The sequence below is a fragment of the Euprymna scolopes genome, chromosome 22, assembly GCF_053919585.1.
Source record: "Euprymna scolopes isolate OS-2025 chromosome 22, ASM5391958v1, whole genome shotgun sequence".
Classification (NCBI taxonomy): domain Eukaryota; kingdom Metazoa; phylum Mollusca; class Cephalopoda; order Sepiida; family Sepiolidae; genus Euprymna; species Euprymna scolopes.
The window spans coordinates 5181666-5207113 of NC_136503.1; the positions used below are offsets into that span (position 1 = coordinate 5181666).

Consider the following 25448-nt stretch of genomic DNA (forward strand, 5'->3'; position numbering starts at 1 on the left):
CGAGTTCCAAATAGTCAAAAATATTTGCTATTTATAAATGAGCATAATAAGCACAATTTTTGAATGTAGGTATTTTTGACGTGTGGAGATGCTCATACTAAGCCACAACAGCAGGCATGTTAAGGTACTTCTGAGGTTAAATCCTTTGATGTTAATATGCTGTAAAACAAACAAACCAACTTGTATTATTGCATTTTTTTTTTTTTTTCCTTGGGTAAATTTTGATATTTTTTTGTATTTATTTCAGGGAGTTGTGAATGGTACACTGATTGTGACTCCGAATGCGATCATGTTTGATCCAAGCGTTCACGATCCTCTTGTAATTGAACACGGCAGTGAGAAGTACGGTATGGTAGCTGCCATGGAAACAATAATCAGTGCTGCCATCTACAGAGACTTGAAAACCATGAAAATAAAAGGGCAAGCGTATGTAACGTTTTGTTGTGAATTTCATTGAATTTTTGGTGAATGTAAAGCACTATGAAGAACCCTAACCCTAACCCCTTCAAAACAATGACTTCTGTTATTTTCTTTTAGCGTCTTTTCGCTGATTTTACAAGAAATTAGATAAAAAGCATCGAATAACAATGAATTCCTACTGATGGTGTTCTGGCATTATCTCCATGCATGATATTTATTTTGATTGCAGAAATTCTCCTCTGGGCCAAAGAACCGTATGTTTGTAACAACAGATGCCACATACAAATTTATTATGTCTAGACTATTAGCCACTATCTTGTGTAACATTTAGTCGTTATAATAAAATCTTACATTTCATTTCTCGGAGCAACACCATCACAATTGCAACCCTCTTTAGAGGAAGTAGTTCTTATTTTTCCTTCTAAATATCAAGTTCTCCTACCACCTCCAGTCCACACTAGGAGGAAATATACACATACATATATTGTGCTTACACCTTTTGTAACTGAATCATAAACTCATAGACATAACATTATCTTTCTCTTTTCAAAAATCTCCCCAGAATAATTCCGCTCCTTCTGATTGGCTGAGCTCTGATCATTCCTATATTCTGGATTAATGGTATGCGCATGCAAAATGAATGCTAATGTACCATTATAATATGGCATCGCAATGATACCTACTTTTGCCCTCTGAGTAAATTGCTGCATTCATTTTCTTACATTTTACAGCATCAATATCTCCTCCAGTTTTTATTTTCTCCCTCTCTCTGTATATATTCTTCCCAACTCTCTCTCTCTCTCTCACTTTTTACATTTCTTTTTATGCCGAAGAAAAACAATAACAGTTCATGGTGATGTAAACATATTTACCACTCATAAACAGACGATTAAATATTGATAACATTATTTACTGGAACAAATGTGCACAAGTAAAAAAAAGTTTACACATGTAATGTCTTCTCAGTCTTTGCTTGCACATCTGGAACACTCAAAAAAATGTAAACACGGCAATGGTTTCGAAATGTAAACGTGCAAAATACTGATACGCCACTATCTCTCTCTCTCTCTCTCTCTCTTTCTCTCTCTCTCTCTCTCTCTGCTGAAAAAATTGCTGACTCCCAATTCCCCACCTCAGAAATGGGGAATCTGTCTAAAAAATATTTAGCTTAGGAATCCATTAAACAAAAATGACTCTGGTTCCTGCAAAAATTTCAATTTCCAATCAGTGAGTCGACTAAACAATATCTGACGACTAATGGAATGTTTTATATTTTAGTTTAATAACTTTAGAAATAAAAAGTAATAAGATTTTTTTTCTTTTGTAGGAATGAGTCTGAAAATACAGAAGTTGCAAAAGCTGAGGTTTATTGCGGCAAGGGTGTTTTCAAATTCGCCACAAGCAAACAGAGTGACGAACCTGAATACATGGACACGACAAAGAAATTAGCACAGGTAATGCAAGCTGTGCAGTCAAGTCAAAATGAAGAATCTGGGCCGAACACTTTCGCATTTGAACAAACTGGAGACGACCCTCAAGACTCGCAGACTACAAACGACGATGTGTTTCCAACGGTGGAAAATGCTAGCAAAGATGAGGTAACTTCTGGGAGTTCGCTGGAAGTTAAAGTCGAACAACTGTCAGTGGCAGACGGCAGTGAACATACAGATAACAAAGAGAAAACTGAGTCGATTGAGCAGACTACTATGGACAACGTGCAGAAAATGGACTTAATTGACGTGCCGGTCAAGGGAGCGGTTAAAGAAAGTGAGACTCCTCTTGCAAGCGAGTCGGCAAATGTTGATCAAGGAAAAATTGCTTCAAAAGAAAACAATGAGGCATGTTCTAATAATATTCCACAAGGTAAGTTTTGAGAGAGGAGTTGTTTAAAATGTGTTTGATTTGTATATTTTAACAATGAAAAAATATTATCTCATACTTAAGTACGACAGACTCAGCCTCTTAGAGAGATGAGTAGATGCATTTAAAAATGCAAAAATTATGATCGGCCAAAGAAAATGCTGTTCTCATAACAAATGTATCTGCTTAACAATATAGATTCATCTAAAAATGTATTCTTTTAAAATAAAATCTGATCATATTTCAGAGATACTTTGTATTTTTTCCAAAACTGAGGAGTGACTAGAGCAACTATTATGGTAGAAGGAAATACATTTTCATAATCTCTCATTGTTTTCAGTCACTTTGCACTTTTTTTTGCCACTCAATTTAAGTAGTTTGAGAAAGTATAATTGGGAATTAAGATACTTTAAATAAAAAGTAAATCAAAACGGAAACAATATCTGATCATTGTCTCTTAAAAGTATTTAACTCAGTGAAATGTTGTTCGTTGAGAACCACAGTTTTGTAAGTAAACTTAAGTCGGCTAGAAATTAGTTATTTGTTTTTTCTGGAGGACAGGGCGGGTTTCTAAGTTTTGTTTTGTTTGTGTGTGGAATGGGGCCATAAATGGATGGTAAATTCAATGCTGCTTTAATAATTGCAAGAACCTTCTCAACTGCTGATTGCCATGGTTACACAACCTGAAAGTCCTTCAAACTATAGACAACAAATATTGCAGCTATAACACAAGTAATCTAAAATTTTCGTTTCGCAGTTATGTCCCCTGCGTTTAGCCTCCTACTGCCTACCGTATAACGTTTAAGAAAAATGCAATTTTATCCAATTTTCTGTAAAAATTACTTTTAACTAGAAATAATTTTCTACTGGATGATTTTAGTAATTTTTGGATATATTACTATTTTCGGCATAACAGTTAAGTACATAATATTGTTTTTGCTTAAAACAACTTTTTTTTTTTTTTTTTTCTTTTTTTTTTTTTTTAAATCGATTTATCGAATCTAACAAGCACCGAATTCCCTCCTGGGTTCCTGCATCCCTGACGGTTTTGACATACAGAAGTTCAAGTGTAATGTGAAAAACTATCTCGCTGCTAAACTTCCTACATAGTATCCCTGTATATTTGATCCAAATCACATCAAAGTGGCACTGTGCCATGTTTAGAGTGAAATGGCAGTAAAAAAAGAAAATACGCTCTAATTTAATTTTTTTTTTTTTTTTTTTTCTGGAGTAGATACATTGGGTTTTTAAGTAAAAGCTAACTGGAGAGTTTTTTCGTATTTAAATGTATTATTTTCAAGCAAGTTAAATTATTTAAATCTAATCAAAATTAAATTTATCCATAAAAATAATATCAAAGCAGGGGAGACAATTGGTCTAGAAGACACTGGAATTATGTCCCTTAGTTATGTATATAAAAAAAAGATATGCTGAGAGCTTTAAAGAAATAATAGATTTAATACTTAATAATGGATTTAATACTTGCTAATTAAGGAATTTTTACTCAGAAAGTAAGAACAAAATACTAGCATGGGTGATATTAATAATTAATGTTAATATATTATTATAGTCAATATAATATTATAGTTTAAATGTTTTTAGATTATTGCTAGAAATATTAAAAAGTATGTTTATGGGTAATACCCATAAACATACTTTTGTATTGCTATTGTATTGCTATTCACATAAATTCCAATGTATAGAAATATATTAATAGTAATATGATTTCATAAGCAAAGAGAATATATTTGTATTTAAATAAAAGATGTAAAGTTTGCTAATGTGCTGTCTTTTAACTTAAACCTGAATAAATTTCATATTTTAATGACAAGACACATTAATGGCATAATGTATTTATTTATTTTTACTATATAATGTATTTATATATATTGTTCAAATAGATTTAAAGTTGACTATGTGGGGCCATTTTTCTATAATCCAATATCGTTTATATTATTTGAATGATATTTTAATACCTCATAATGTTATATATTATATTTTTCTTGGAATCTTTTGAAATGAGTAATTTGTATATTTTTTATTTGTGACTGTTGTCCTCGTCTTCATAGTTGTTATTTCGTCACCACATTTCAGCCAACCATTCCTCTGGTCTTTTTCAGGTGGTTAATCGTGATGGGATAGGAATGCTGATTCTCTTAATTATGTCCTCAGTAATTACTGCCTTCCATACAACAACTATGGGAGGCAGTAATTACTGAGAATGCAGTTAAGAGAATCAGCATTCCTATCCCATCATGGTTAAGCACCTGAAGAAAGCCAGAGGCATAGTTGGCTGAAATGTGATGAGGAAACAACAATTATGAAGATGAGGATAACAGTCTGCAAATAAACAAATGAATAAATGAACAAATGAATAAATAAACAAAGGAATAAATAAACAAATGAATAAATAAACAAAGGAATAAATAAACAAAGGAATAAATAAACAAATGAATAAATGAACAAATGAATAATTAAACAAATGAATGAATAAACAAATGAATAAACAAATAAATGAATAAATAAACAAATAAATGAATAAATAAATGAATAATTAAACAAATAAATAAATAAACAAATAAATAAACAAATGAATAAATGAACAAATGAATGAATAAATGAATAAATAAACAAATGAATGAATAAATAAACAAACGAATAAATAAATAAACAAATATACTTCATTATGAATTTGAAGATTTATCATTAAAAGGATTTCTACTCATTTATAAATGGATTTTTTTTTTGTTCCCTTCAGAATTCATAAACGAGTACCTTATAATGGACACTGAAATGTATAGAGAATTTTTAGTCTTAATAGGAGGATTGACTCATTAAAAAAAAAACAGTTGTGAAATTATTCAGTGCAGTTTCACAGGGCTTGTGAAGCTGGCAGTCATATTGAATTCTGAATAAAACCTTATGTTATACTTCAGTTGAAAAAGAAAATGGCGGCACTCTCACACCATTCACGCTATTAGCACAACTTTTTCACATTGACATGTTCTCTTGACTACCAAATTCTCGACTTGTTTTAGTTTACAATCCATCCTTCTTATTGCATCCACTCCTCTCATATGCAAATTCTATTCTAAAACTACACATACACTTTCTTATCCTATTCATTTCATGTAAGAATTATATTTCAGTAACAAATTATGAACACTAAATAATAGGGAGTTTTTTCCAATCGCTCTTTGTATATCGTGTATGTGTATTCCTCTCTTGGAAATAACCAAGCTCTGAAAAATGATTAAAGTTTCTGATTTCATGTTAGAATAACAGCCTTGTAAATTTTGTAAAATATCAAGTTTTTAATTTCTTTTTCCAAATTAAACTTTAGGTTTTATTTGATCAAAACCAGAAGACCCAAGAAGGCATTCCTCCTCCTTTCCAATTTCTCAGCATCTGTTACTGTTCTGGTACAATCTGGATTGTTATTGACAGCTTCATGGAAATTTGGTTGGCTGAGGCAACCAAATGGCAGGAGTTTTGGGGCAATCTGGTTTTGATAGGATTGAAAAAGAAAAGTGTTACCCTTCATGTGTTTCTCTGTTTTCCCTCTGAAAATAGGTAATGATGATGTTGCTCGAGAAACCACTACCCAATCTGTGTCCCTGGGATTCTTTCGTCAGAAATTTTCCCATGTTACGGCATCGTGGATGCAAAGGTTTTATGGAATGGATGGTAGGATTTTAGTTTCCTCTTACCAGCTTTACTCAGTGCCTGCAGATTATCCAAGAATTTCATTTTGGTGCTTGGCGTTTTAGCTTTCATCTAAGCTCAAGAATAAAAATTCAGATTCTAACATAATTTGCTATTTGTTGCTAATGCAGCATTCTTAAAAAAAAATTTAACATTTCTTCGAGCTTGCTTTTGAAATTATTAATAATTAATTTTATAAATGACTATAAGTGGTTGATACACCTGCCTATAATGGGTGACAGATTAGAGTTGCATTAAAAATTCATCCCTTCATTTATTTAATGTCATTAAACTATTTATTTTGTAGAGTTGGGGAGTCTAAAATTTATTCAAGATAAATGTAAAGTTTTTCCATGACAAAACCAATCTGATATAAACAAATACTTGTCATGAATATAAGTAATGAAAATTTATGCCAAGAATTTTCAATCCTCTCATAAGATTCTTCATTTCTCAACTGACAATCATTTCATTTCATCAATCCTTGTTCTCGAATGGCTTATGACCTTGATAAGTGGGTACTCAAAATAAAAACTTATAATTTTACCATCTGCTTCATCCTATATCATCAACTCTTTCTTTTCAATAGGCCAATGATATTCACTCAGCTACTCCATATTGATTTGGATGAACTGTAAAAATAAGGAACAAAGTTACCTACCAAAATAGACTTGAAGAAATGTTCTTATTTATGCCACATCAATTTTTTTCAAGTAATTTAATGCTGAAACCCAACATCGGTCAAAACAAATTAAATTTATTGGTAAAAAAAATAGTAACGTGCAATGAAGATTTGGACACCATCTGAATGTTTGTTCAAAGCAATTTACAACCTGAATATATACAGTAAAAAATATATGCGTAAAAAAATATATGCATAAAAGAATATATAAAATGTATATAAAAAGACAAAAGTTTTGTACACTACAGGTCAGTTTTGTCATTATCTCTGCTGTTAGGTTTTCCACAGTGCAGAAACACGGACAGTCAATGCTGCTTTTTTCTATTGAAATAAAAGAGCTCATGGTATATCTTTTGCTCAGTTCCATGGTGACCACGACTTGGCACAGAGGTGAAAAATTCTCATAAAGTAAATTTTCTGTTGATATTTTTTCCAAATTAAATGGATGTCGGAATCCGTTGCATTGTTTGCTGCTCAATTGACAATGATGCATCAATTGACAATGATGCATCAAGCGATTATTTGAGCATCTGTCAGCTGACTACAGTTCCTGCTAACTTATTCCATGGTGCAGTGAACTGAAGTGTAAAAGGTACAGCTTCTCTGAGTTTCTACAGTGCCCTCGCTGCCGAGCTGGTGTGAAGAAGTTACAAGGAACGTTATAGTTGATTCACATCATACAATTAATTCAACAAAAGTTGCTATTTTGTCAACACCTAGGGGGAAGGGCGTTCAAACTTTTGTTAACTGTATTGGTGTGTAAATGTACACAATAGAGATGATAGAATTTAAGATCAGCAAAATTGATTTCATAGTCATGTCAGTATCCACTAGGGCAATTGTACAACACTTTTATTTCACTATTTTCAGAACTTCACAAATATTGCAGGCTCTATTTTGAAATAACACGTTAACATATTTTTAAGTAAACAAACTTGGACTTGTTTGCATAGTATAGAGAGCTTTGCGACAACAAAATTTGAATACTAATCATCGGCTTGAGCTAGTCTTTCAGCTGTCAAGGGTTTTATACCAATATCGGCCATTTTATACCAATGTCGGCCATTTTATACCAATGTCGGCCATTTTATACCAATGTCGGCCATTTTCTGGTTGTCCTCTTCACCTTTCTTCAATTCTTTAGATGCTTGCTTTGCATAGCTTGATTAAATAAAAAAACAAAATTAATAACATCGCTAATGCTAAACTTTTTTTTATCTATCTTGCAGTGTTACTTGAAGGATAGTTCTTCAATAAAGACATTATCTCCCTTTCATCGTCTGCCAGTATAATCTGTTTCACTTGCATATACAGCAATAGGAACTATTTGACTTTGTTTATGAATTTTTGAGATGAGGATTGGTTATTCATATTATTTGGATTCATCGGACTACTGTTCTCATCTTGAGTGTGATTTTCACAAAAATCGTACGCAAGATAAGAACAATGATCTCCCAAAACACCTACTTAAATCATTCGTTGACATCTATGCTGATGACACGACCATCTATGGCAACACATCAAAAGTCGTGAATGACAAAGTTCTCTCTGATTCTCTCTCCTCTGATCTTGAGCGTGTGATACAGTGGGGAAGAGGTGGCTGGTTACTTTTAATGCATCCAAAACCAAGCTTCTATCTTTACATCATCAATGCTCTGATCCCCATCTGGCAACAATTGAAATGGATGGCTCTCGTCTTGGGGAGGCTCCATGTTTTGACAAGCTTCTGGGTTTGACCTTTATTCCTGATCTGAAATGGAACACGTACATCAGGTCTGTTGCCAAGGACGCTGGGAAAATGGTGGGACCCTTCTACCACTCCAGAAGATATCTCACTACTGATGCAATTCTCTATCTGTAAAAAAAGCCAAGTACATCGAAGGATGGAGTACTGCTGCCACATCTGGGCAGGAGCTGCTAAAAGCAGCCTATCCTGCCTTGACAGAGTACAAAATAGACTTCGTGGCTTAGTGGGGGATGCTCTCTTCTCTTCCCTGCAACCTCTCTCCCACAAAAGAGACGTTGCGAGCCTGTCTCTGTTTTATCGTTATTTCCATGGCAAGTGCTTGTCTGAGCTCCAATCTCTGGTTCCCCCTCACCAATCTTTCACGAAAAACACCCGTCTAGCTGAAACTACTGTCATTAATTTTCCCCACTCTTTATCTGTGCCTAAATCCAAACGTAGATTCCATGAGCAGAGCTTCTTTCTTAGAAGTGCACGACCGTGGAACTCTCTTCCATTTGCCTGTTCCCCACCTGATTACAACTTGGATGTCTTCAAGTCCAACATAAACAAATTCCTGACAAACTGCCCCCTTAAATAAGACACTCTATCAAATCTCCAATACTAATGATTACTACGATACTATCCCATTGATTACTGTACACACACTAACCTTTATCCCCGAGTGGCTTCCGGGCCTTGATACATGGTGACCTCCATGTAAAAAAAAAAAATTAGTTTGATGAATAACCCAAATAATACGAGGAAGTATTAATGCATTGTAAAATCTTCAGAGATGTTCATGAGTCGATGAAATGAAGACTTTAGACCCCCACACACACATATGTACACACACACACATATGTACACACACACACACACATGTACACAGTCTGTCGCTGTATCACAGATCTTCAGTGTGAATAGACAAGCAAGTATGTCCACTTATGATTGAAACTCAATCTTTCAGTTAACACCTCCTACCCATTACACTATCAGCACAACCTATGTAATGTGAAATCATAACACTTATATCGAGCATTATCAACAGCCAGGAGTGCTTTAATTCTTTTGTGAAAAACTATAATTATCACTAATGGAAACCAGTGATCTTCATTACTAGAGTGCTCAACTTATAAAGTTGGAAAGGGAGGCAGTAAGAAGACAAATTTGCTAAATTGACTTTTTGTAAATGAATAAGTGTGCCCAAAAATATTCATTACCATAAGGACAAAATTATAAACTAAAATAATTTGTTTGAAGATTGTGAAATTGTGTAACTGTTCATTGATTTTGTGATATCATTTGTGAAATTGCTTTGCGACCTTTTCAATGGCTGCCACCTCAAATTTGCTGCCACCTCAAATTTGAAAAAGTTTTTGCTTTTAACAAACATTCTTTTAACTCAGATACACATTTATTAGGTTAGTGATTGATTGGTTGGTTGGTTGTTTTATGGCATATCAACCCTTTTCAGGTTATTTAATGCCGAATCCAAAGATTGAAGAAAACATTTTTAATAGAATATATTTGTTGTTTTCAAGTCAGTTTCTATTTAACCCATAGTTGGGACCCTAACAGATACTACCACTCCGGGTCAGAGTGGACCTGGGAGCAATGGCAATTAAAGGGTGGCTTCACACTTCCCAAAGCCCGCAACTGGGGCCTCACCACTGGATATAGTTTAAGGTCATATCCAGGACCCTTAGGTTAGTGAAGTAAAAAAAATAATTATTAGGTTAGTGAAGTAAAAATTCAAAATGAGTGCATTTAAGCCTTTCACTTCCTGATAAAGTTGTCTCTGAGATGGGTATATTTGCTGATGACACCACATTCTACAACAGACATGAGGGGGAAAACAAATGAACATGTATCCAAGGCAATGGTAAAAACACTAGAGGAAGACCTCCAGTCTGTAGTCGAAATGGGGACAAAAATGGTCACATTCAGTGCTACCAAGACTAAGCTTCTTTCCTTTAATAACTACAAGACACTTTCTCAACCACTAATAGCATGACTGATGCATTACCTGAAAGTACTTTGTTCAAACTCCTTGGCTTAACATTCATGGGGAACATGGGTTGGAACAGATACATTGAGAGCATTGCTAAGGCTGCTGTAAAGAAGGTGGGCTCCCTCTACCATGCTAGAAAGTTACTTACACCTGAGTGTATCCTGTACCTCTACAAGGTCACCATATGCCCATGTATGGAGTATTGTTGCTACATTTGGGCTGGTGCATCTGCTACCAGTCGCTCCATCGAAGACAGGGTTCAAAAGAATGTAGCCAACCTAATAGGTCACACACTATCAGCTAGGCTTCGACCTCTGTCCCATCGATGAAATGTTGCATCTCTCTGCCTGTTTTAAGAGTGCCCCCTTGACATAAATAACCCTACAAGCAGCAAAATCCCACCCCAACACAGAGATCCCTAGATGCCAAAAAGCCTTCTACTCTAATAGTTTCTTCTCTGGGACTGCAAGACTTTGGAATTTCTTTCTGGGTTCCTGCTTTTCTGACTGTACTGACATGCAGAAGTTCAAGTGTAATGTAAACAGACATCTTGCTGTTCAACTCCCTACATAGTATACCTGCAAATGAAAATGCAATCTAAAAAAAAAAAGAGCATAGAAAACCATCATCAAAACACGCCAAACTGCAATCTATGTAAAGGACACCATTTTCTTTAAAAAAAAAAAAAAAAAACAAGCATGATGAGGTTTTATCTGTGAATTTTATCAACTTTAATCTAACCTGTACTCTTGCGTGACTGAAAACATAGTCAACAATGAAGCAACATAATGACGTGATCCATTGGATGAAGAAAAATATCGGTCTCACTCTATAAGCCTTTGTGAGAAAGTATGACATCTCAATTGGTACGGTCATGTCACCTGCTGCTATCACTGTAAATATTTTTCCTTTCTTCCTCTGTGTACGGGAAACTAAACAGAACTTCCATGAGCAAAGTTTCTTTCCAAGAACTGTCTGAATACAATACCATGGGTTGCTTTCCAACTGACTACAAGATAGTCATTTTCAAGTTCAATGTAAACAAATTCTTGTTGAGACATCCTCTTAAAGAATCAGATTTTGCTTGATTTCATACGTCATTATAAATCCTCCCAGTGTTATTTCACCATCCAACAAACTCATTAACCTTTATCATCGAGTGGCATTTAAATCTTGATAATTTTTGATTTAATCGTAAAAAATTGTATATAGACATCATTTGGAGTTTTTTGGAATTAGATGATTACAGCTTTGGTTGGGAAGAGTAGATACATCCCACAGCTCACAACTTGCTGCAGTTCGTATGATCTCTGTTAATCGAATTTCTTGTATGTGGTGTGTGATTGGTGACTCAAGGTGGTAGACTACTTGCCTCACATACAAGTAATACTAGTTTCAAATCATGTGTTCAAATGTATCCTACTGATGAGCCCAAAAGAGGATGAAACTAAAGTCTAGAGTTTCTTATTTTTGGCTTCCACGATTTGTGTGGGTTGCATTGTTGTCTGATTGTGAAAATGATTATATATGGTGGATTCTCTCATCGAAGACGATGAATGAGGGTTCAGTATGCAATCTTCAGCAGCTCCTAAGTTCTGTGACACCACATGCATAATTGCAATCCTGTAGACGTCCGGCACACTCCTCCGCAGATGGTGAACTTTCATATGCTCTTCGGTCAAAGATGCCTTATCGAGTGAACAGATAACCCTGCTTTGCTGCATGCTCTGAAACCACAATGGCAGACATATTCATTTTTAGGTGGATTTTTCTTGTGTTTTGCCTTCATATTTGCATGAAGGGTGTTCCTATGACAAAGGCGGTTATGTTCAAATTCTTTGGTCCCCAGGAAACACATCTTTCTCCATTCTCTGCGATCCCCTGCTGCACTCTCCCAGGAACTCAGAAATTTCACAACGTTTCAGGTTGTCTTTTAGTTTATCTCTGTAGCGAAGCAGGGGACGCTCTATTGGACTGCAAGAATTTGTCAGTTGCCCATGAAAAAGTTGCTTAGGAACTCTTGAGTCATCCATTCTTAAAAGCTGGCACGACCACCGCATTTGTATCCTGATTCAATACCAGTGATTTCACATCTCTCCAGTAATTCACTATTCGGAACACGATCCTGCCATCCAACATTGCAAATAAAACGCAGGCATCTCATATGAAAGGAGTCAAGCTGATTTATATGCTTGCGGTACAAGGTCCACGTTTCGCCACCATACAGAAGAGTAGGCAGAACAACAGATTTGTAGACTGCCACCTTTTCTTTTAGAGACACATCGTGGCTGTTCCAGAGTTTGTGTCGCAACCTATCAAATGCCTCACTAGCTTTATTAATTCTACTTTGAATGTACTTTTCAAATTTAGCATCATCAGACACAATAGAGCCGAGGTATGTAAAAGAAGATACTGTTTTCAAAGCTTCATCATCAACATATACCACTGGTTGTGAAGAGGGCGTAGTGTTTGGGTTTGGCTAGTGAATAATTTCAGTCTTTTTTATGCTAATTGTAAGGCCTTTGGGCTTACATGCACCAGAAAAGCTATTGAGGATGTTCTGCATGTCATCAAGACTATGGGTGACAAGAGCACAGTCATCAGCATAAAGGAGGTCAAGAACAGTCTGCACAGAAGTCTTGGTTTTGGCCTTGAACCGTTGCTGGTTAAATAATCCTCCACTTGATCGATACTCAACACCTATGCCTCCTGTTCTAAAAGCTGTCTCAAGCATCACCGAAAAGAAAAGAGCAAGGACACATCCTTGCTTAGTTCCATTTGACACTTCAAATGGTTCACTTTGTTCACAGCCAGATCGTACTGTCGCCACCATTCCCCAGTGAAAGGAGACAATCACATTCAACATCTTGTCCGGAATACCAAGCCTCCTCAAAACAGTCCACAGGGCATCCCGAGAGACGGTATCAAATGCCTTTGTGAGGTCAACGAATGTAACAAACAAGTCCTTATTCTGCTCCCTCGCTTTCTCCTGTAGTTGCCGAAGGCTGAAGATCATGTCCACAGTACCTCTTCCTGCCCTAAAACCACACTGGGTTTCTGGGAGCACAGTTTTATAGATTGAACCATTGAGTCTGTTTAGGATTACACGAGTTAGAATCTTACCAGCAACAGACAAAAGAGAAATTCCTCTATGGTTATCACACTTACACTTATTTCCTTTGTGCTTAAACAGATGAATAATTGATGCGTCTTTGAACTGTTGTGGCACGGTACCAAGTTCCCATATTAATGAAAACAGGGCACTTAGTTTCCTGATTAATAGTTGGCTTCCACATTTGTATATTTCTGCAGGTATGCCATCATCACCTGGAGCCTTACCATTTGAAAGTTGCTTTACAGCCCATTCAATCTCTGACATGGATGGAGTATCAGCAAGCGCCTCGATGGTTGGCCTCTAAGGAATATCATCAATCACTCCTCGATTCACTGTCGATTGTCTGTTTAAAACATTTGAAAAGTGTTCAGTCCAGCGCTTAGTAATTTCTTTCTTATCAGTGGGGAGAATGCCATCCGACGAAAATATTGGAGATGTCCCCCTTAAAATGGGACCAAACACCCCCTTGAGGTTTTGGTAGAATGATTTAAAATCACACCTATCCGCCGCATCTTGTAAGGCCTCAGCTTTCTGCTCCCACCAGTTTTGTTTCATTTTCCGGAGCCAAGATTGTGCCAACCTTTTGGCCATTCTGAAAGCCTTGTGTTTCACTGAAGAATTTTTGTCAGTAATCCATACTTGCTGGGTTTGATGCATGTTATTGAGCAGTGGGACGATAGTTGGATCATTTTCATCAAGCCAATCTTGGTTTTTCCTTCGTCATACACTGCAGTTTTAAACTCTCTCCAAGATGCCTCAATTTCATTCCCACATACAACGGAGGACAGCTTTTCATCAGTAGCCTTTTGAAATGAGTGCATTATCTCCTTAACTTTCAACTTGCCTACATCAATTCTCTTGATGGAAGAATTACGTTGGTTTCGAACAGGGCGCTTGGTTTTCATCCTGACTGTTGAGCAGATCAATTTATGGTCTGACCAACATTCCCCGATGCTGTAAGATCGTGTAAGATTTATATCTTGTCTATCAGAACGACGTGCAATGACATAATCAATGAGATGATAATGATTAGACCGGGGATGTTTCCAACTGGCTTTCTTGCAATTAGGTAGCTGAAACACTGTATTAGTGAGCAAAAGTTCGAATTCACGGCAAAGAGACAATAAGAGAACATCATTTGAGTTGACTTTACCAATTCCATGTGAACCAATGACATTTCTCCAAAATTGTGTATCACTACCCACACGAGCATTGAAGTCACCCAAGACAAACAGCTTATCCTGTATACAGACCTTGTTGATTTGTTTGCGTAAAGAGGAGTAAAACCTTTCTTTTAGCTCATCGGATGAATTAAGTGTAGGTGCATAGCAACTCAAAAATGTGGCATATTTGTCCTTTCCTACTGCAATGCGCAAGGACATAAGTCTGTCATTTATACCAACGGGCAGGAACTCAAGATTTTTGACAATATCAGTCCTGATGACAAAACCAACACCAGATTTACGTTTCTCAGAACTTGGTTTTTCAATCCAATAAAAAGTGTATCCACCTTCAACTTCCCCTAGCTGTCCTGTATCAGCAAACCTAGTTTCAGAAAGAGCTGCAAGAGAAATTTTCTGATGCCATAAGGCACCTGCTATGATAGCGGTTTTTCGTTCAGGGTTCTTTTTGTTATCCTGGAGTGTTCGTACATTCCAAGTCGCAATGAACATATTCGTTCCATGTATTTTGTTTCTATTCTTGATTTGGGTGCAAATATTGGATGCCAGACATCTGCACCTGATGACAGGGGCATGAGCAAGTAAACAATTTCTAGGTCACCTTTTATAGACGCCTCCCCATGAAGAAGAAAGCACTGCAATCCTATAAATAACCGCTTTGTTATGAAAGGGGGACATGATTCACACAATTACTTGCGGGTGTTGTGAAAAACGGCCATCTACCTTCCACCACCTATGTGCAATGTTCATGCTAGGAACTACCAGTGACATCCTTCACCTGTTCCCGTCACAATCCCATCATCGCCACAGGGTTTTATTAATTCATTATTAGTTACAAAAAAAAAAAAAAAAAAAAGCACACATCGATGTACCAAACCTTAGGCTTAAATGAGTTAAAAATTATTCACTGAACACCCGGCACTTTGATTTGTTTTAAGTGGTCATTGCTTGTGCTGAACAAAGCACACTCTCGCCATCGGATTAACATGGTCTGTACAGGTGTACACATGTGCCACACGTCAGATGATAAAACGATCGCAGGATTTTCTTGTAAGAGTGTTCCATCTCCTAGATCAGTTGTGAGTCAACACTAAAGGGCCTGATCCACCCTGGTAAGCTTTCTGTACAGTTAGGTACCATACCAGCTATTTCTTGGTCCTTAATTTTAATTACTATATATATATTTATAACAATTAAGCTACACAGAGGTGTCCGCATTTCATCCCCATATGAAAACATGAACAGTCAAGATGTTTGTCTAATCATCCACTTGTGACACTCATTAATTCTCATCATGTGGACATTGATAATTGATGACCCATTAAAAACAAAATGGTTCTCTAGAAATTCTGCTTTGAAATATAACAAAACATTCCTCATTAATTTCTGTTTCTTTTTTATTTACAAAAAACAAATTTTCTACTTACGTTGACCAATGTTACAGAATTAACTTTGACTTGAAAAAAAATCTACGAAATCATTAATTTCAATTCTTTTGTTTTTGTAAAGGTACTACAGCTCCGATGGTGGAGAATGAAGGTGACCCAGGGTATGACCCCAATGCCACTCAGCCCAAACTATCGCCGAAAGATGTGACAATGACTTCATCGATGATGGATGGATCTCCTAAACTGAAAGCAATTTACAACTATGCCGCTGGTTTCTTTCACAGTTCTGGTGCGGCAGACAAGACAACGACTGGGACCCCTGAGTGGCCCTCTGCATCTGCAGTAATTGCTTCCGATCAGCCACCGACAAGCCCCACCAGCCCCCGAACACCAGGGGTGGAATATACGACTAAGAGGGGAACAAGAGTGAGAGTGGTATCAGCTGTGACAATGGAGGATAAACCAAATCTCTTCAATCCTGTCGCCAGTAAGTAAGAATATTTGATATTCAAAGAGATATTGGTCAGCTTGTTGGAGATTATGGCTATGACAAACTAGACAATAGCTATATAATCTGAAACTGGCAATACCTCTGTGTGCACATATATCAATATGATACCATCTGTTTCAAGTCCAGTGTGATTTCAAAATCAATGAATATCATCAGTTATGTCTAGTCATGCTATGTTGATTTGACTTGATCTTTTATAACATTAATAAATAAATATTATGCTCCTATTCATTTTTAAAAATGATTTTCAAATAATATAGCACTCTATTGGATTTCTTTCTACCAAACTAAAGATTATATATATGTATATATGGGTGGCCCAAAAGTCACTGAAGGATTTTGAAGTTATTTACTGATATCTTTCTGTAATTTTAACACAATCTGACTTAGACTTGAGAAATTTTTTAAAAATAAATGCAAAATTCAATCAATCTTTATTTATGAAAAATAATGTTGTTTAAATGTTGACCATTTTCAGCTTTGCATATTTGTGTCTTTTCCAAAACATTATTCATGACAGATTGCAGAATCTCTGGATTGCAATCTAACTCCCTTATGCCGTACCTTATGTTTTCCTTCGATTCTTGCAGGGTTTGCACAATGTTTCGAATTGTCTTGTGACTTGGGCTATCTCTTACATGAAAATGCTATTGAAAATCTCTTCGAGTCAAAACAATTAAACTCTGATTTTGGTAAAACAATTTCAAAACTTGCATGCATTGTTCAATGCTATACTTATCCATAATTAATTTCCAAAATATTATCTGTAAAATATCTGAAATAGAGAAAAAAAAAATTATTAATGGTAAAATGACAAAAGATTTTCAACTTTTCAGTAACTTTTGTGACACCCTGTATATATAAAGAGAGATGGTAATTTACATAAGCATTGCCAGTAAAAAAATAAGTATTGCTAGTAAAAAAATAAGTATTGCCAGTAAAAAAATAAGTATTGCTAGTAAAAAAATAAGTATTGCTAGCAATGCAGAAAAACCAGAATGGTGAAAGAGAGAATAAACAGAAAACAATCAAAGACAATATTTGGGGCATAATTCTTCACAATTACTTATTCCTTCCCCAATAAATTTTTGAATTAAAAAATAATTGTGAACATTTCTGTCCCAAATATTATCTTTCATTGTTTTTGTTTATTTTATTTTTACCATTTTGGTTTTCCTGCATCTGCTATATATCTCAATCAGAAAATCTCTATATATTAAACATTTATCAAGTTGTAAAGAACTATAACAACTTGATATTTCCTAATATAGTGAAATAGTTAAGTGTGTATAGATATGATAATGTTCATTAACAGAGCATGAAGAGTTCAGCATAGAAGACTATGTTTGAACTTGAAACCAACAATACTAATGTTGTTCTGATATTCTGAAATACATGTATAATGTGTGTGTGTGCTTACAAGTCGAGATTTTAGTCCATATGACTGTCTTAGAGCTTCTATTCAATTAAGTAATCCGAACAGACACGCATACCATTTCTATCAGTAACCACTTTCGGAAGTAGATATATATACGCAGATTTATTATACTTTAATATTGTGTCCGTTTAACAATAAACTTTAAACTTGAATATCGTGTCCGTAAATAAACAAAAATTTATGTTCCTAATAAGCGTACAAAATATAAATACTTTATTCATGTAATTTTATTATTTTCTATTTTTCATTTTCTGATGTTTTTTGACGTGATAATAAACGTTACTTGTCGAGTCACACATAGAAAATCCAAGATATGTAGCTCTGTATTTTAATGGTTCAAATGATGAAATTGCCAAGAACTGAATCTTTGTAAAATTGATTAACGACATGGTTATTGGATTTGAATTTTCTATTGTATGTATATATATATATATATTTTTTCTATTGTATGTATATATATATTTTTTTTTCTATTGTATGTATATATATATATATATATATATATATATATATATAATATTAAATGTGACAACTAGCAGTCAATTATGCTAACAGACTATTTAATAAAGGAAATTATTGCGGTTTGTGTGTGTGTGCATGTATATATATATATATATATATATATATCTCGTTGCAATAATTTCTTCTACTTAAGTGTATGTATGTTAGCAATAATAAAAAGTTAAGAATTATGTTAACATTTTATTGCAGTTTCATAGCATCTCCAATTGTCAGAAATATATTAATAATATCCTTGATATCTTTATATATTTGAATACTAATTAAAACTGGGCTGAATGTGAACTGTAATGATAGTTTGCAAATGTATGTGGTTGAAAATGTTTGTATCACATGAAATATAAATTACTACTACTACTACTGCAGTATATACTACTAAAAAAAGTGATGTCGCTTGCTGATGTCATATCACTTACAATTTGCATTCAGCTGCAAAGGATATAACTTAACTTCTGATGATCATATTGAACATGAAACTGCGCTAATGATTAGTCTTTTCATAAAGTGCTTGGTGTAAGGTCCGCTGTCTTGATTCTGCCCTGTTTTGATTTTAACAAGTTGATCTTCATATTATAATACAGGGTGTGGACGATATTTTCAACAACTAAGTTTATGTATATATTTTTTTTTCATTGTCAGTTTCTCTTAATGAAAACAGTGACTTCCATTCTATTTTGCAGAAATAGTTGGTTGTCGACAAGTTGGGCACTTGCCAGTACAGCCAACAAAACGAATAGTGATAAAAAAAAAAATATATATAAGAAATAAATGTTACCAAAGGCAAGAGAAGCTACTCTTTTACCTACCTGGATAAGTTTTTGATTTGTTTAATAATATTTTACAGTTTGTTTATTTTGAAACACAAGTACTACTGAGTCTTAAGTTGGAACAAGAAAGATGGCTGACGTTAGACAGGCATCTGATGGCTCAATCACTCAAAAATCGAATATTAAACAAAATGCTGGTAGAACCCTCCCCTTCCCTTTTAATAAATATCATGGTGTCTTATCCAGGTAGGTGAGAAGCAACTTATTTTGCTTTTGGTAACACTTATTTGTTATATATTTGTTTTTTGACATTTCATTTTGTTGGCTATACTGAAAAATTCCAGGACAATTTTGAATGTTCATATTAATGAGAGATTGAGTTCTCCTTGGAATATACACCGAAAATATAAAGAGATTTCAGAATTCTTAGATGGATGGTAGAAAAGTTTGGCAGAAAGATCCAGAATTTGACTACGAGGTGACGTTATAGATAAAAATATATGTTTAATTATCTGACAGCATCAATGCCGAAGTCCGTTGCTGAAGTTGAAGAAATCATCGATAATGAATGCAGCAAGTCAGTACATGTTTTTGCAAGGGAGGAAATCAGATGAAAAAGTCATCCGACTGGTAGTACATAAGGAACATTATGTTTTCGGCAAGATGAAAAAAAAAACATTCTGTGAAAGCTGTTGCAAGTGACTGAAGTATGTAAAGAAGCTGATCAACAAAATATTCTGACAAGATCAGATGATTAACTGCTTGAACAACACGTGGATCACTGCCTTATCCAAAGACATGCTTAGAGTCATTTTCAAAGACATCCATGGTCTTTAATATCACTAACAGTGAGATGATTTTCAGATCTCCAAATTCTTTCCTGACGGCCTCAAAATGAACATCTACAATCCGTGCAAGTTAATGAAACCCTAAATTGATCAGACAGCTGCACGTTGGCTGTGTGTCTGACAGCAAGATACCAATCTCAGTCGTACCAACTGGAAAGTCTAGACTTGGTTGTCAGATGTCTTTACTGACCATACTTAACCTGGAACCCAGCTCATAACTCCCTTTTCTTTTATGGGCATGGTGGAATAAGATGGACAGATTCACCTGGCCAGGATTAGCATAGATTTTCTGTGGCATAATTAGGGAGGCATTGACGAAGGCTTGTGGCTGCTTTTGAGGTTGCCTTAAAACTCTTATCAAAGTCAAAATTGAATTTGCTGAATGAAATCAACAATTCATGAAGATAAGATTTGATAAGGAAAAAAAAAAATGTCCATTTTTTTTTTTGTTTTCTCAACAATAATAATTCTCAGAACAAATATTGTCCCTATCCTGTACGAGGATGGATATATGTGTGTGTGTGCATGTATTCATGTATCCACATGAAATTTTATAATGAGATATAATATTCTGTGTATCGATTATAGATTTTCCTTCCAAGGATGTAACACGGAGAATTCTGTGCAGCGTAATTGCCATATATATATATATATATAAGTGATGGGACGATTTCATACTAAATTCCCAATTTGGATTCTTTATAAATCTCTAAATATTTACTATATAGTGGTTATGTTCTCTCAATTATCCTAAAAACACATTAAAAGTGCAGATATTTTTTCAAATATAAAAATACATTTGTGGAGGATGATCTATTGGTTTTTGTTTTACTGGTTGTTTAAAATCAATAAATGCTTATTATTTTATCAGTACAACAAGCAGTGGAAGATTTTGCTTTAAATAAAATCAAATAACAAATACCATTAAAAGAATTGTTTTTGGCATCGAAACAGGTACAAATTTTTCCGATTCCAATACTGCAAAGTTCCAATTTTTTTTTATTCCCAATTCAAATTCTGATTAATTTAATCATCCCAGCACTATGATATATGTATATAAACTACCCAGGGGATTTTTTTTTCATGGTTATCTATATTTATGAATTCATTTTTTATTTTATTTCTTCTTTTTTTTTCTTTCATTTTTGCTTATCCAGAGGATGACGGTTAGTATGTTGCATGCTGGTGGTAATCTTTGTGTTGCTGTTACACACTTCAAAGGGTTGTTTGTAGTGCAGAAATACTGACATCGTCCATAAAAGTGACCTCAAGACTTAATGACTCTTAACCAGTCATTTTCATTCCTAACCTTTGCACCCTGACGCTCCACTACTCTTGATTTACTTTTTTCTCGTCTGCTTGACAGCCTCAAGTTTCTTCATCTGCTTCTTGTTTCCTCCATATGATAATCTGATAATTAGCCATCACAACCCAACTAGCACAAAGCATTCTCTCTTGGTACTTTAAGGGATGGAAAACAAAACATTTTTTAGGAATCTTTTACCATCAAGATTGCAAATTTTAAAACTCCAAGTGGTTAGATCCTGTTATGATTAAAAATTGGTTTACCCTATTCTATGTCACATAAGTTTCAATTGGTTTACCCTGTTCTATGCCACTTTTTACTGTCCATTACTTTCGTCATTATTTACACATTTTTATTCTTTATTATTCTTATTCTTTATTATTCTTAATATAAAAGTAAAGGTTACTCATTATTTTGCTATCTAATTTACACGCGTTTGTAATGCGTACAGAAACACTTGTAAATTAACTGAATCACTATCTCTAAATGCTCACAAAGATATTACGAAATAATAAAGTAGTTGAATGAACATAGCTCAGTGATAAGTGATTTGTTTGGTTATAAATGACTGTTAATTCGAACAGTTGTTGAACTCATATTTAGCTTAATGATATCTGTTTATAGAATAGAGCCCTTTTTTTAAAGGATGAGTCTATCAGGTATGTGTACACAGTGCGATTTTTGAAAGGGATACCTAACTAGGAGAGTTGAGGACATGCATTGCATAGAGAGAAAAATATGAGAAATGATACATTGGGTGTGTAATGTGAGTCTTAAAGACCAGTGTAGTTCTGATGACCTTAAAAAAGATCATATCTAAATCATATAGGGAGATGACTTCAATGATATTACTATGTTGAAAGAATGGATGAGTTTTTGGGGTTAGTAGATGTAGAACTGTTAAGGTAGCAGGTCTAGTTCACAGAGAAAGATCAAGGAAAACATGGGAATAAGTGATATGAAAATGGGTTCGAGAGCAAGAGGGGAAAGAAAGGCATTTTAATACAACAGCTGATAATGATGATAATAATTAATAATATTAATGATAATTAATAATAATAATTAATAATATTAATATTTATGATAATATTAATGATAATTAATAATAATAACAATTAATAATATTAATATTTATGATAATATTAATAATTAATGATAATAATACTAATAATAATTAATAATAATAATGATAATAATTCTGATTTTGTTTATCAACATCTCTCTGGAAAGGGATGGGATTCATTTCCAGAGGATTTCCCTCAATCCCGGCTTCAAACCAGGAGCTTCAAAGATAAAGGTTTTCTAAGGATGTTGGTGGTACCTACAATAGCAGAGGTCTGAAGGCCGCCTAAAACCTTGAGGATTCATAGTTTTTTCAATTGTCCTTCTTCTGGATACTACTCCTAGTGTACCAGCTACAACTGATAATAATAATAATAAAGCTATGGAAATTCTATTGTTGCTTATTTATCCTCTTCACTTTCTTCTTGTCAACGAAATAAGAAAATTCTTTATTTTTCTGCATTGGAAAATGAACAAAATAAGTGAGAAAGATGGAGAAAGATCAGGAATTTACAGAGGTTCATCCCTCAAACTAAATAGCCAGTTGACCTTTGATCTGAATTGTTATTATAACCTTTTGGACATCTATGCATCCACTTATAAATATCCATTCCAAAATTTCACCTTTGCTGTCAATGTAGCCATGCCTCAAGGGTGTATATTTAATGAGGGGCATATCTCATCTATAGATAGCTTTTACAGTTAATCATCACAGGTGTTTTCCATCAAATTCCTAAATATTTTATTTTTCGAAAAGTTGTTTTTATGTTTTCATGTTAACTACATTTTGTTTCTTCCAACGAAGCGTGTGTCTGTGTCAAGTACATATCATTCCTGCCACGATTTTTGATACACCAAACTTGTTACTAAACACATTTTAGTTGAAATATTAAAATTTGAATCTTACTAGCCAATTTTCATTTGTTATTTGTTGTACCATGTTCTTGACACTAAGAACGTACTTCACTACAGTTTTTTTTTTTAATAATTGTTAGCCTGTTCAAGCAACTAATAATTTGGAAATAATTTTTACATTATTACCAAAAAAAAATCAGTCAGTGAGAAGATTAACTTGTATATACAATTGAATGTGCCTTTTTTTACAAGTACTTTAATGAAATGTGCTCTGATGAACTCCTAGCACTTGTGTCCCCCTGATGTACATACTCCTGACAAGCAGCAAAATCTGTTGATATCCTTATATGCCAGGAAGTTTTCTACTCTACAAGTTTCTTCCCATGAACTAATAAATTTTGGAATTCCCTCCCTGTTTCCTTCTTCACTGACTACTAAGTTGCAGATGTTTAAATGTAATGTGAACAAACATATCGTTGTTCAACTCTCCACGGTTGCCTCTTAGATATGATCTAAATAGTAGCCCCTTACATTCTAACTTGCAGTATGATTTGTTTGGGGGTGAAAAATAAATAATAATATAGAGATTTATCTCCCTTACAATAAAAATTTTTTGTCTTTTTTACCGTACAAGTTTTAAAAATGTGCAAACAAATGAATAGAAATCTAAGATGACTTCACTGTATCTCAGATAATGGCAGATAAGTGCAACTAGTAAAACATATTTGATACGCTAGGAATGCTCATCTAATGTAGATTAACATATGTCAACACTTTTAATATTATTTTTCATTACAAATGGTTTGTTGTATACAATTGAACACAAGTTACTATTTTATCTATAACTGTTGATAGTGATCTATACTAGGATTTCCCAAACTTCAGGACACCATGAAGCCCTGAGGTTTTTCACGGAGCACTAACAAGATAATTTCTAAAATAAATATGAAAAACATTAATTTCAAATTTTAACTTATATTTGTTCATTAGTTGTTCCTGGTCGTGATTTTACTATATTTTTGTGTTTACAACCATTTTTTGTTTTTGATTAATCAAAAATTGTTGCATTTTTTGTTTATTTATTTATTTTCATAAATCATACTGAAATTCTTTACATCTGTAGTTATGTATCACATCTATTTCCAGTAAAAAAAAAAAAAAGATCAATAATTAAATGCCTGCAGCCATTTAATTATTTCATATAAAGCATTTGGCCCTCTTTAAGAAAGAGTTTTCAGAGCTCCTCATCCTCACTCACGGAGCCCCTGATCTATACCTTTCTTAATATTATCACACTATAAGATAACACAGTAGAGTCGGTTCGTTAATTGAAACCCTTTTGTCTCCTCTTTTACTTCAGACAAAAAAAAACACTAACATATCAATAAACTGCTAATTTATGTTGAAGTCCATGTAATTTTAAAACTTAATTTGTTTAATTCATTAAATTTTTAATTTTATTTTAAGACTAGCGAGGGGTACCCGGCGTTGCCAAGGTGTTTTTTGGGGTATGTGAAAAAAAACAGGTGCCCATGAAAAAAAAATGAAGCCTTCACGACGTGCAATTGGAAAATAGTAAAGTGTCAAAAAAACAGGTGCGCGTTTTTGATTGACGTGACGGCGATAGGTATTCAGCAGTTACGATTTTGTGCGAGACAGTTTTGAATGAGGTGAATAAATCGGTTTGTTTGTTTGTTTTTAAAAACCTGCTCCCTGTTTATTAGGAGGAGTGAAATGAAAGCTACAGTCTGATATGACGAAGTCGACATTGAACAAACGTTACTTAGCTCTCTTGAGACAACTGGCTTTCGGCCTGTGATTAGAGTCGAGTTTCGCTTTTTTTTATACCGAAAACCGAATGTAACGCATGCCGATGCGGAAAATGTGGAATAATTAACGTTTGAAAGTCAATAAAATTAAATAGACAGGCGAGCTCTGTGGATAACTCTGAGATATTACAATTTATAGATGATATAAAAAGTTTTAAGAAGTTGTGAACCGAGCAAGCGCTTCTTTGAAAGAAGCCTTTTGTTGACACCGAGGAAAAGCGTACA

The 25448-nt window shown here is 34.3% G+C and overlaps 1 protein-coding gene across 50 annotated transcripts in view; it reads left to right on the forward strand.

Moving 5' to 3' along the window:
• LOC145243857 (oxidation resistance protein 1-like) overlaps positions 1 to 25448 on the forward strand; it is an 886868-nt gene that overhangs the window by 639961 nt on the left and 221459 nt on the right. For 31 of the 50 annotated variants that reach the window (XR_013862953.1, XR_013862955.1, XR_013862954.1 and 28 more), the window contains 4 exons: positions 248 to 426; positions 1748 to 2283; positions 5854 to 5967; positions 16210 to 16575. Coding sequence is in view for 37 of the 50 variants with exons in the window: in XM_080106896.1 (XP_079963022.1) it covers positions 248 to 426; positions 1748 to 2283; positions 5854 to 5967; positions 16210 to 16575 (1195 nt within the window). In the remaining 13 variants the exon portion in view is untranslated. The remainder of the gene's footprint in view (positions 1 to 247; positions 427 to 1747; positions 2284 to 5853; positions 5968 to 16209; positions 16576 to 25448) is intronic. The other 19 variants (XR_013862960.1, XR_013862964.1, XR_013862965.1 and 16 more) reach the window with 1 other exon arrangement.